This window comes from Puma concolor, chromosome C1, assembly GCF_028749965.1.
Source record: "Puma concolor isolate L17-30 chromosome C1, mPumCon1.1.hap2, whole genome shotgun sequence".
In the NCBI taxonomy this organism is placed as follows: domain Eukaryota; kingdom Metazoa; phylum Chordata; class Mammalia; order Carnivora; family Felidae; genus Puma; species Puma concolor.
This window is the reverse complement of record NC_141674.1, coordinates 219,100,476-219,113,435: the sequence shown is the minus strand read 5'-3', so window position 1 is coordinate 219,113,435 and position 12,960 is coordinate 219,100,476. Positions and strand designations below refer to the sequence as shown.

Here is a 12,960-nt window from a genome sequence, read left to right as displayed (position 1 = left end):
CTCCTCTATGGTAGCAGTCCCCAAACTCACAGGTGAGACAGGGGCTCGTGGCCCGGGTCCCTCCTTGTGTTGGCAAACAGCTCTCTGTGCAAATCAGCCTTAGCACAGCTGGAGGGGGAAAGGGCAGCTTTGGGGAGCTGGGTCCCCCTCTCAGGTCCTGCCCAGACGCACCTGCCTGCTGAGGTCCCCACCGTTCTTGTGGCCCCACAGAGAGCTGGTGAGGGCACAGCAGAACTGGCCATTCTGAAAGTGCTCTCTCAAGCCACCGGTAAAGCGGGTTTATTTGGTAACGCACAGGCCGACAATGCACTCATCGCGTGGTCTCAAGAGGGTCACAGATTGGTTTTGTCTTTTAAATGAAGAGTTTGCCCTGTACACAGGAAGAGAAAGCAGGGCCTAAAACCACAGAAAGCGGGGAGTCTGGGTGGTTCAGTGGGTTAAGCGTCCGACTTCGGCTCAGGTCATAATCTCATCGTTGGTGGGTTCGAGCCCCGCGTCGGGCTCTGTGCTGACAGTTCAGAGCCTGGAGCCGGCTTCGGATTCTGTGTCTCCCTCTCTGTGTCCCTCCCCAGCTCACACTCTGTCTCTCTCTCTCTCTCAAAAATAAATCAACATTAAAAAAAAATTAAAAAAAAAACTGGATGCTCAAAGGGGCTCCTGGGTGGCTCAGTTGGTTAAGCATCAAACTTCAGCTCAGGTCATGATCTCACAGTCCGTGAGTTCATGCCCCACATCAGGCTCTGTGCTGACAGCTCAGAGCCTAGAGCCTGCTTCCGATTCTGTGTCTCCCTCTCTCTGCCCCTCGTCTGCTCACGCTCTGCCTCTCTTCCTCTCAAAAATAAATAAACATTAAAAAATTAAAAAAAAAAAAACTTCGCAGGGAAGTGTCAAGGGCTATGTGACATGTGGCCCTGGGGGCACACACCAAGCCACACACAAAGTCCCGGGCCCTGGACAATTCTGGGCCGACGGCAGGCGAGAATCTTCCGGCACGCACGTGGCCTCGAAGGCTACACTGACCCAGCATTCTCCTTTCCCGCAAATATACCACATGACGTTAAAAAAAAAAAAAAAAAGCACGAAATGTTTTTCCTTTTCCATCACCGCCTCCAAGCTGACCCCTTGGGTTTTGCTTTATGGTAGCGTTCTTGTTTTAAACACGTCAGGCCGACGTAACATGCAGCACAGATGTGTCGTTATTACCTCACACACACGCCACCTAAATGTCACACATGCTTTTAAAACTGAGACTCAAATGCCTTTTTAGGAAAAAAAAAAACTTTATTAAAAAAAAAAAATAACTTACAAACGGAGAGAACTTTCTGGAATAAGACCGCTCGCTTTGTGCACAGCGTCGCAGCCCGGGGCAGCTGTGCTTTGTTTCGCCTTTTTCACGTACTTTTACAACACCCATAAGATCACAGGCTGCATGACAGAGTCCTTTTGTCATTCCATACCCCAAAGCACCACACAGACATAAAACTATCGTAAATAAAGCCTTTCCGCCAAGACTGGCGTATATTTATATACTTATATATTTATAGATATATCCTTTCAAACCAGCTAACAATTAATGTCATCCTTAGTCAACACGGAAGTCAAACTAGTCTTCAAACTACCACGCTCTGAATACAAGTCAGCGTTGTGCCTCCCGTACGATATTTAAAATATATTTAAACTTTCAAATACGTTTATCAGGTACACCGATAGTGAGAAAATAAAGTCTTAAGATTTAAATACAAATCGCCATAGAAAACCTTCGGGGAGCACGGAAAGTCCTATTTTACACAAGTGCAGGCAAGCCCATCCCCGCGGCGGGCTTGGGCCAACAGGTCGGTCACACCTGCGTCAGGAGACACCGCCAGGATGCACGGCCGCGTGGCAGCCGCCACGGCGGCCCGTGGCGCACACTCCCCTCTGCCCGCCACTCGGGCGCCCAGCCCCGAAGCCACCTGGCCGCGCGCTCGGGAAACGACGCATCCCGGTGCCGCATGGCAAACGGGCACCTTCGGTCCCCGGGACCCCGCAGGGCGCGTCACTTGGTGCTCTGCTCCAAGGCCGAGTACTCCGTCTCAGACACTCTGGAGGCGTCGATGAGTTTGGTGAGGCCTGTTTTGGCCGAGTACTTAAAGATGAAGGCCTTCATCAGCTCGTACCTGTAGTTACGGTTGATGAAACTGTAGAGCACGGGGTTGACGCAGCAGTGCACCAGCGACAGGCACTGCGTGACGTGCAGCGCCGTGAACAGGAAGTTCTCCAGCTGGCAGGTGAAGGGGAGGTAGTGGAGGATGGAGAAGATGTCCAGGAGCACCACCACGTGGTAGGGGAGCCAGCACACGAGGAAGACCACCACGTAGGAGAAGATGATCTTCCGGCTGGTCTGCTTCTCCTGGTCACCGGACGCCGAGATGGCTCGGGCCAGCAGGCAGTAGAAGACGGCGATGACGCAGGAGGGGACGGCGAAGCCCAGCACGACGGAGACCAGCTCCATGCTGATGAGCCACTCCTTGACGCTGTGCTCGGGGTAGAAGGAACGGCAGTAGGTCTCGTTGTTGGACGCCGACGTGACGGTCTTCAGGTAGTAGGTGTCGGGCAGGGACACGCAGAAGGCCAGCAGCCACACCAGGACGCAGACGGTGCGGCGAACCGCCTTCTTCCTGCGGCTCGACGTGCCGGCGAAGTGGGTGAGGGACAGGTAGCGGTCCACGCTCATGCACGTCAGGAAGAAGATGCTGCCGAACAGGTTGATGGAGAAGATGAGGTGCGTGATCTTGCACGTGAGCTCCCCCATGGGCCACTGGTTGTGCTGCACGAGGCTGACCACCCAGACGGGGATGGTGACCACCACCCACAGGTCGGCGATGGCCAGGTTGAGGATGTAGCAGTGCGTGTCGTAGCCGGTGGTCTTGGCCTGGATGGTGACCCAGACCACCACGGAGTTGGCGATCATGCCGATCACGAAGATGAAGATGTGAACGAAGGCCAGCGTGTACAGCAGCAGGCTTTTGTTGGGCATGTGGGGGCACAGCACCGTGTCCACGACGATGCAGTCGCTGCCGTTGCACGGCCAGCTGACGTCGGAGAAGTTCCCCGGTTCCGAGTAGTCGAAGAGGTGCAGATCCATGGTGCTTAGGGCAGGAAGCAAACGGCCTGCACAAAAACCACACAAAGAGAGATGGAACGGAAAAGCGGCTTCGTTAGGGAACGCCGGAGCGCCAGCCCATGTGCTTTTCCGGCGCTCCGTAAGCTCGGCTGTCCCGCTCGGGCTCGGTGGCGTCTTCCCAAAGAAAGGACAAAAGCAAGCCGCCGTGACGGAGCTCTGCACCACCGCAAAAAAAAACCTACCCGGAATCTTAAGCCCACGTGGTGCTAAAGACAGCAAGAGTGGCCGCTGTCTCTATCTTTTCATGGCTGTGTTCTCAAGACGTCAGCAGCCCGGCCGTGCCCATGGGGTGAAATCAACACGGCCCAGGGGCCAGCGAAGCGTCTGACAGCCCAGGCGACGCCGACGGCTCGCTCATTCTCCGCGGAGGACAGCGGAGCCGTTTTCCCCACGTCCCAAAGAATGGCAGTCGATCAGTTCCTGGCAAAGCTGCATGACCAGGGTCCTGTGCTGGGGTCTTAATGACAGCGCTGCAGATTCCCTCCCCAGCGTGCGTCAGAGGTGTGACTGACTCGGTGCTTCTGACCTTCCTGCAGCACGCGTGTGTGTCGGCCCGGGTCTCAGGCCGCCTTCGCCCCGCGGTCCTGACGACCATTCGGCACGCAACGTCCTGCAGCTCGGGTGCCTGGGTGCACCCCAAACCCGCACCCCCCCCCGTCCCCGGCTGGGCCACACGCTTTTCAACTAAGGGCAACCAACCGGCTGTGTTCCCTTCTTTTTTTTTATCCAACGCTTCGGGAGCGGCTTGTGCCAAGACCCGGAGCACAAAAGTCACCACCTGCCACGCTTCTGGAGGGGCAGACACCTGTCTCCACCGTCTTCCCTGCTGACCTGGGGATCGTCACCATTTGCACATCCATAGAAGAATCCCGCTCCCAGGTACCACGGGGCCTAGACGTGATTTCTCCCGAAATGCACCCACCGTGAGAGCTGTCAGGGGCTGTCTTCTACGGGTGACCCCCCCCCCCCCCGCAAACCTGAGGGTGCTGAGATCCCACCAGGACCCAGCCCCGGGACGGCAGCCCCACTGTGTGACCGTGGGAACAAGGGCGACCTGCTGAGAGTTACCTCACAGAGGAAGGTGTTTGTGCTTCCTTTCCGCATGTCACGGGTAATGACCCACCCCGAGTCGAGCCTCTGTGCCAAGTTCATTTACAGTGGACTCCAGGTCACCTAGGTGACCTCCCTGGAGGATGCACAGGTCAGTACTCAGGTGGCTACGCTCACGGTATGAGGACACACAGCCGGGAAAAGCACCCATCCCGAGACCAGACCTTCCTGGGTTGGAATCCTGACGCTCCCCTCACGGGCGGTTAACTTGAGACTAGTTGACCTGTCTTCCGCTGCATTGTCAGGGCACCAGAGCCATCGCGGAGTCACCCGGGCACCAAAGGGCCCAGTGCAGAGTCTAGCACATAGGGGAATTGCTCTGCAAAAGTCCACCCCCACCCCCTCCCAACCCTTTAGCAAAGGTCACAGCCTCCCTTAATTCTTGGTCCACGTTTGAAACTAACTCTTGCCGCCTAAGTAATTGCCCGTCCCTGCCTGGAAGGGAAGGCAAGGGTGCACAGAGATGGGCGGGGTGATGGGTTTACCTTCCGGATAAATGAACAGAGTCCCTGACAATGAGACATCCCACTGCCTCCCAGGACCGACTTCCTCAGCCTCGAACCCACAGCAGGTGGATCTCAGTTAGTGGGGATCACCAGCAGATTCCTGGGCACTTCTCCTCTGTGGGTTGAAAGTGCCCCTTGGTCCCTCTCCTGGTGACCTAACCAGGCCCCCTGCTGCTAAGGGGTGAAGGCCGGGCCCCCCGTGAAATGCCCGCAGCCAGGAAGCCTGGCGGTCCTCGGAGCACCCTACCAGGAGGGTCCCGTGCCCTGCAACCACCAACTTGTGCAGGACCAGACCCACAGCAGAGGACGGCATCCCGGGAGACTCAGCACGACCAAGTTTCAGACAAAGAAACTCCTCGCGTGACCAGACTCTGGACCACCTTGTCTTAAGAGGCAGCTCGAGGACCCCCACAGGACACGGGGCAGCAGAAGAGACAGGGGTCCCTGACCCACTGGGTTGGCCTTAGGGTGGACAGCCAGCCCCAGACCATGCCTTGAGGCCACTATTGCCACGTCCCCCTGGCCACTAACCTGCCCGGGACTGATCCTCCCCACCCCGACCCCTGAAGCCCCCGATTCCAGAACAGAACAAAGCAAGGATTTCAGCTTTGCTTTCTTCCTGGTTCCAAGGCAGTGACCCCTTCTCCCCGCATTTCCCTAAAAGGAAACACATCTGCAGCACGGCCTAGTTTATAAGGTGCTTTCGCCTCATGACCTCATCTGACCCCAGAGTCCCTGCAGAGCAGAGGACCCCTGCTGGAGGGCAGAGGAAGGCGGGAGCCGGGTGGGGCTCCCTCCTCCACCCGCACCGCTACAGCCCTGCAAGGCCTCAGCAGACACGCCCCGGAGCCCCAGATCTGGACTGTCGGCTGGGGCCAGAAAGGAAGGAATGCGCCCCAGCCTTTGTCACCGTGACTGGGTCCAAGCCCCCCCACCTCTCTGCTCACCACAAGGAGACAGTGAGCTCCCGTGCTGTCCAGTGGACAGGCGCTGGGCGCTATTCGGCGTGCACAGCCATACCACACAGGGCAGGAGCGTATGAGAAGCCACCTGCCTCTCACGTCCTGCTCTTTTGGACCCTCTGGGGCTCCTGCCAACCGTCGCTGTTCCCAGAGCTTGAGCTGTGGCCAGAGAGGGTGCGGGCCCCATCCCGGGTTTTTCCGCCTCTGCCCTCTGAGCAATGAAAACCTGTTGTAGCGATCACGGGTCCTCCTAGGCCCTCGTGGGGTACACCACCCAATCCATGTGTCCTCTCCCTGTGTCTGGGGGGACACAGTAGGGCTCTTCCAGCAAGGGTTGATGGGCTGAAGGGCACAACAGAGGCTTCGAGGCCCCTGGCTAGAGCGAGAAAGCCAGCTGGCCCGTCCATCACCGATCATCCACCACCACTCGGCCCAGGAGCTGAAGCTGGGGCCTGTGCCCTGACCACCCGCCTCCGGGGCACCCGCCTCCCAGGCACCCCCTCCCAGGGCAGGAGGCCCCAGCGGTCAAGAGAAGCAGGGAAGCACAGCGAGGAGACGAGACCAACTGGGAATCAAGCCTTCCACGAATCTAAACGGGGACTAAGGAGAGTAAAAGTCCTCACCACAGCTTAGCCTCTTGTCATGCCGGTATCTTCCATGCATTTGGCTTTGGAAACAATCAAGGGCCGTTTCCAAAAGAGAATATGATCTGACAAAGACAGTCTGCATTTTCTGTCAAATGCCGTCTGCCGCAAGGCCTGATGACAAAGCTCCCGGCAAAATCTGAGGGTGGAGAGGGCCAGGGAGAGGGGCTGCTGATGAACTACAGGGGCCACTTTAACGCCCAGCGTGTCCCACACCAGCTCCTCAGCTGCCCTCCAGCAAAAGCTGGAGGTCACCTCAGCCAGTACACAGACAGACAGACTGCATTCCGCATGAACCCCGGAGGATCTGCACTCCCCGTCTAAGTATCAGGCCTCTGAGCCAGTCTCTGGTCTCTCTGTGCTGGGAGGCAGTGGAGGTCTGATGACACCCAGACCTGCAGGAGACCCCTCATCCCACCGGGACCAGTCACCTTCTGCTTTGCACAAACCAGCAAGTCCTTTCCCGCCAGCGTGGGGCCAGAGCTTGGGAAAAACTCCCAGGGGCGCACTGCCCCCCTCCCTGCGGACTCAGAGCCCCGAGGCCGGAGGGTGAGACCCACTTTGACACCTAGGTTCACACGTTGCTCCTCTCGAAAGATTCAGGAGTCCCCAACTGCACGAGCAAGCATGTTTACTGAAGCACTATTTGTTAGCGAAAAAATTGGAGACAGTGTGGATGTCCATCAGCAGGGACTGGTTTGTCAAAGCGTCCACCTTCTGAAATATAACATAGCTCTAAGAAAAATGAAAGGGACCCTCCTTTAGGAACATGGAAAGTTACAAGGTAGCCCAAGTGAAGGCGACGTGCCTGTGCATACGCGTCGCATAATCTCATTTGCGTCCCATAATCTCATTTACGTAAAACAGGAGCAAAAGGTGGGTGTGTCTTTATATGCAAATACATGTGCACAAAAGCCACAGAAAAAAGATCTGCGATAAGTATAAAACTTTGGGCAGAGGGGACGGAGGGGGGATTGTTGATTTGACTCTCTAAACTTCTGTACCACTTGAAATTTGACCTCGAGAATTATGTACATTCAGGAATGTTCCACAGACCAGTAAAGGCTCCCTTTCCATTGTCTCCTGGACCATGGAGACCCCACTGACAACAAAAAGCCGGACTTTTCACTGTACGTCCCCTTGTCCCCAGCACTCACTGAGTCTTAACTGACCGCTCCTCTCCCCTGGGGTCACTTTCTATAGACCCTTGGGGGTCACCTGTCCCACACCTGTACTCAGGGACCATCACACTTCTGCCATTTCCCTATGGCTGCGGAGGACCCGGTGTCTGTCTGGACCTCCCCACCGGCCTGGGGTCTGCAAAGGGCCTCATCCACCACTCCTCTTCGCTAGTGGTGGAAAGGTTCCGCTTTGTCGATTGGAGGACTTTTCTGGGAGATGAGCCTCTCCTATCTCAGGCTTATTATTCATCAACCAAGTATCCCAGACAACGAGTGAACTACAGCCAAGTGGCCCGAGGCATTCGTCTGGATCCAAATGGTCCGCCTGAGCTCACCCGGTGAGCTGGGGGGTCAAGCCAGAATTAGAAGTCCCCAGGGTTAGTAGGCAAGGGGTGGCGGTCAGCCTGCAGTAAACATGTCCTCTCCTTGGCCGAAAGTCAGTCCCTCCACAACGGAGACTGCCAAGTGTTCCGGCAACCGGCTGGCGTTCGCCAAAACTGCCTCCTGTGTGTTTGCAAATTCCCATCCCAGACCAGGAAGACTCTTCCCGACCCACCCCTTGGCTGCTCCTGTCCCAATGAACGCATCCTGCTTCTCCCTCCTCGTCCACCACCCAGGCCACAGGTCTCCATTCTGTGTCACCGCGGTCACTTCTCTCCACATTCTTCCTGCCCAAGTCCCACACCCCGACGACGTCTTCACCTTTTTCCACCATGGCCAGCACAATGCAGGGGCTCAACGCACTCACGGTCAGTAAGTCAGCGGGGTTCATCAGGCTCCGCCACACCCAGTGATGCGACGCCATCCCTGGGAATGGGAGTCCAGAAGATTCTGAGCCCCTCATCGAACTGAGACAAACATCAACGCTGTCCGGGCCCCCAAATCTTTGTGGAGCCTCCTCCGCGAGGGGCACTGCTCTGGGGCATAACAGACCAGAATCACCACGCCCCGCCCCCCCCCAAGAACTTGCCAGTAACTGAGATGGACAGCAAGGTGCGGGATTTCCCCCCAAGTGGCTTATGGGGGCCTTCAAGGAGAAGGGAAGGCGTGTACCAATGAGGCACCACGAAGAGCATCACTGAATTTGCCTGAGGCCACCCTCCCCACACACGAAAGCTGGCGCAAGACTCGGTCCAGGGCAGGGGTGCAGGGAGCGAGGGGGTCAGGCTGGGGCAGTCCACCAGGAGCCACAGGGGTTTTGAGCAAGGAAGTGGCTTGGGGCAGAAAAGGCTTTGAGGGCAGGGGTGCCACAAAGCCGGGAGAAGGCGCACAGCCGGGTGCTCTGGTGGCCGGGGGCAAACAGGCGGGAGGAAGGCGCTCCCCGAAGTCCCCAGTGGTGCAGGTACGATTTCACAGGCCAGGCCAGGGCTGGGAGGCAGCAGCTCAGACCCTAAGGGGGACCCTCCGGCCCTCGGGGCTCTTTGGGAGACCTCTGCCTACGGGTGACCTTTTTTATTGGCTTTCTGCCGTTTGGGATCTGTGTCCCCCCGGGACGGAATTTCACAGAGCAAGTCCGCGACGTCCAGATCCTATCACCCTGTTCAGCCTCTCTCTCTGCTGAACCTCCGCAAACCGAGGCCAGGCCAAGGGACCAGTTGATCTAGGTTTGTGGCTCAACATCAGCTCTCTTCCCTTTCGCAACTTTTCCAGAGACTTCATCCAGTGGGAGCTGTGCTCTGGCCTCCTTGCCAAAGTCCCCCCCTACCCCACCTTCCCGCACAGCCGGCACGCGGTTCGCTAAGGAGAATCCGCACTACCTCTAAAAACGTGAGGCAACGGCCCAGCGCTGAGGTTTGGGTTCTGTTTGCCCCTTGGTTTTGGTGTTTTTACCGATGCTGCATTACATCCAATGGGGCAGTCCGGGAAAGCTCCGGCCCTGGCAGGCTCCCTGCGGCCATCTGCGAGGGCTGACAACAGATTGGGGACTGGTGGGTCCCCCAGTGCCAGGCAAACAAAAATAATGCTGTCTTGACTGCCCATTCAGTCTCAGACGGATACTTACTTTATACAAGTAAGGGGCTGCTCTGCGTCAGCAGGAAACTCAAAGGTCATAAAGAGAGAGTCAAGGAGAAAGAAAGCTTCCTACCCTGATTCAGATCTAGGCCACCTACCCCTGGGGGGCGGGGGGGGGGGTCCTCACCATGCTTCCTGTTAACACACGGGGTGGGGTATCTTCATCCACCTTTAAGCATTTGGGGGAGAAAATGAACCCCCACATCCAGAAAGCCCATCTGGTCTATTGTGCTCAGCTGCCCACAGGGAAACAGGGCTGTGCCCAGAAGGGCAGATCCAGAGAGCCCCACGTCACAAAGGCTGCCGTCTGGGTTGGCCGGGTGTAACCAGAGCCTTAGTTCCCACCCAGCTCAGGACCTGGACGAGGCAGTGGGAGGTCAGCCAGGCTCTCGGCCAGACACAATAGGGTTCCCAGGAGAAGGCGACTCAGTCTTAAGGCTCTGCTAATAAAACTCGGGGAAGATCCCCACAAAGGTATCTGTTACAGCAAGAAAATTGGAAGACGCTGCCGACACGGTCCCCCACGCTGCCCACTGCCCTTTGATCTGTCCCTGGCCAACAGCTGTCCAAAGTCACCACTGAGATACTCAAGTCCCTCTACCCCTCAAGAAACCCATCAAGTGTTCGAAATCAGACAATCCCCTCTTTTGTTCCTTTCCCATTCTTCTCTCTCTCTCTCTCTCTCTCTCTCTCTCTCTATCTCCGCTTGCTTGTTTTTACTTTAATAGAAAATGTGTGTCCCAGGGCTCTGATTTTCCAGACGTGAGAAACACTGGACGTGACCCAGCCTCTGGGTTTCTTTCTACGCTCTACCCACGTGCAGGAAACTCAACAAGAAGGCGTTCTGACACCATTCTTGTTGCTAAAAGGAAAACTAAGTTCAAACGCTGTGCTTTCCAGTTCCAAATTCCATTTGTGCCCTGCAAAACCACTGAGAGAAAGCTAAAGTCCTCAAGTCCTGAAGGTTTTTTTTCCTCAGCTCAGTTTTACTCTCAGGGTTTCTAGAGTGTCCGTCCGCCAGCCTCAGGTCCGAGTAACCTCAGCCAGCTCCCACATGCCTCCCCGAAAACAGAAACCCCTCTGCCCCGATGATCACACAAAAAGCCACTGTTCCTGATGAAGCAGGTTTTTTTGTTTGGGTTTTTTGTTTTTTTTTTTTTTTTTCCCAATCCAGAAAGCCTATACTTTGCCTGTTCTGGGTCTGATTAGAAACCATAATACCTTCTCAACTCTCCCAGGACTCGCTGTTAATAAGGGAAAAACTCACCTCCAAAGTCCTGACTCAGTTAAGCACCGGCATGCTGCCTTGGCTACACTTTCTGGAACTTTTTTAAAACTATGACTGCAATGCATGCCCCTCTAAAAAACCGGACAGGCAGCAAAACACAGGCGTTTCTCAATTTTCTTTTGCCCTTCCACCCCACCCCCACCCCCCAGCCCCAGGAGGCTGTGTGGCATCCAGCTCCCGCACATTCAAGTGTGCATGGCCAGAGACCCGGAGAAAAAGAGCAAATTGTTTCCAAGCTAGAGCGCCTATGTGCAACTTCGCTTTAGAGAAAGGCTTTGCATCTGGGGAAGCTCGCTCCTGACGAAAGGACAGGCAGTTTATCCATTTAAAAATCTATAGAAAGTTAAGCACAGACCCCAGCAGCCTGCCCTCTCTTTTCTAGGCAAGCCTATTTGATCTCCACATTTTCCTGGAATAAATAAAAGGACACAAAGGCAGCATCTGCGTTCAAAAAGAAAAGAAAAAGTTACCACATTGAGACCTTGCAGAATGAAGTTTCAGGGGATGTCAGCTCACCGAATCCCTTCAAAGAGCCATAAACCATGTCAGGGGGGCCCTCTGCCACTCCTGGAAAACCTAGTGATCCTGTTGTGAGCAAGTGAACTGGGGGGGGGGGGTGGAGAAAGAAGAAAAGAAAAAAGAAAAGAAAAGAAAAAGGAAAGGAAAAGAGAAAAGAAAAGGAAAGGAAAAGAAAGGAAAGGAAGAAGAGAAGAGGAAAGAAAAAAGAGGAGGAGAGAAGAAAAAGAAAAGGAGGGGGAGGGAGACAGCCAGTCTGACTTTTACAACTTCTCATTCTCTCTGGAAGTTACAAGTCTTGGCTAACCACCCATCCCTTGACCTCACTCCAAAGTTCTGCCTGCCAGTCACCCCTTGAATCTTTATGCAAGCTAACAATATAGAACAGCACTCATGTTTTACCTGAAGGGTACATTTAAACGACAAAATCCTAGACTTTTGTGTGTGTCTTTATTGTTCTCTAGTTGAAGTTGGACTTACCTTCCGAGAGCACGATACCTACTCAGATTAGATCAGCAAGGATGCAATCAAGACACCAGAAGCCCGGGCTGCATTTAACATTCACCCTCCCAGCTTCCCGGCTTACAGGATCTGGTAATCCCCCAAAGCACCGAACTCGAGCACATTCTGGAATCCCACAGTTCAGTGCTTTACTTGAGGATGCCTCTTAATAAAGTGTACGTCCTTCTGGAACTACGGATTTCCTGCCAATTCTATTTCCCGACTGGTATCCCGGCACGAGAGAGGTTAAGCGATGGTGCCAGGCTGTTCCCTATGCCAACTCGGAGCCAGCCGAGCGGACGGTCTGCATTCTTGCTAAGCTCTCCACTTACCCGAGCTTCAACACCCACAGCAGCAAATCAACACCAGATTCCTAAAGCCAACACACCCACGGAGCGCGCCGTCCACCAGTGCCTGAGGGAAAACGGCCCTTTTTACTTTCTGCAGCCCAAAGGTGAAGCCCCACGTTAGCACCGCGCGTTGCAAAAAAAGCAGCCCGTGCAGCATGCAGCCCGTGCTTTCGGAGACCAGACCTGCACGCCCCGGGCAACCGTCACAGCGATGCAAAGAGAGTCCTCGGTAAAAAGACCGCTCGGCTGAAGAGCAGAAACCCTGCCCGCCTTGCTTCCCTTCCTCTCCGGCAGGGCTGCCCAGAGCAGCTGCCTTACCTCCCCGCTGGGCTCCGGCTCACGGCTCCCTGCGCTCACCGCCTCCGGGCCGAGCAGTTTGCAGGACTGAGCTCGCCGGCTGCGGACCTGCGTTATATACACTGCAGGAAGGCGCCTCTAGGTGGCAGCTTTGTAACCCGCATCTCCCTCCCTCCCGGCGCGCGCGCCGCCCCCTCCTGACACACACACGTGCAGGGACACACACACGCACGCCGACACGCACACACACGCGCATGCACGCAGGCACGCGCGCACACCCTTCTCGTAACCCGCCCCGCCCATCTCGGGCGCAGCTCTCCCACCCCCTCCGGCGCACTCCTGGGAAACCCCAGCCGTCCTTGACTTGCAAAGTCTAAGGAGGCCACAAGGTCCGGACCCCACGGGGAAACATATGTCAGCAGAAGGAAA

At 55.8% G+C, this 12,960-nt stretch overlaps 1 protein-coding gene across 6 annotated transcripts; it reads right to left on the bottom strand.

Annotated features, from left to right (window-relative positions):
• Positions 1 to 634: 634 nt before the first annotated feature.
• On the bottom strand, positions 635 to 12,704 carry ACKR3 (atypical chemokine receptor 3). 6 transcript variants are annotated; one of them, XM_086720015.1, is made up of 3 exons: positions 12,553 to 12,688; positions 12,217 to 12,298; positions 635 to 3,150 (listed from the first exon to the last, which is right to left on the bottom strand). In XM_086720015.1, the coding sequence occupies exon 3, from the start codon at positions 3,122 to 3,124 to the stop codon at positions 2,036 to 2,038; it is 1,089 nt and encodes a 362-aa protein (XP_086576141.1). In that variant the 5' UTR covers positions 3,125 to 3,150; positions 12,217 to 12,298; positions 12,553 to 12,688; the 3' UTR covers positions 635 to 2,035. The 6 variants fall into 6 exon arrangements, with proteins under 6 accessions (XP_086576141.1, XP_086576142.1, XP_086576144.1 ...); XM_086720016.1 differs by lacking the exon at positions 12,217 to 12,298 and having other exon boundaries at positions 12,553 to 12,704; XM_086720018.1 differs by lacking the exons at positions 12,217 to 12,298; positions 12,553 to 12,688 and adding an exon at positions 11,864 to 12,210.
• Positions 12,705 to 12,960: the final 256 nt, after the last annotated feature.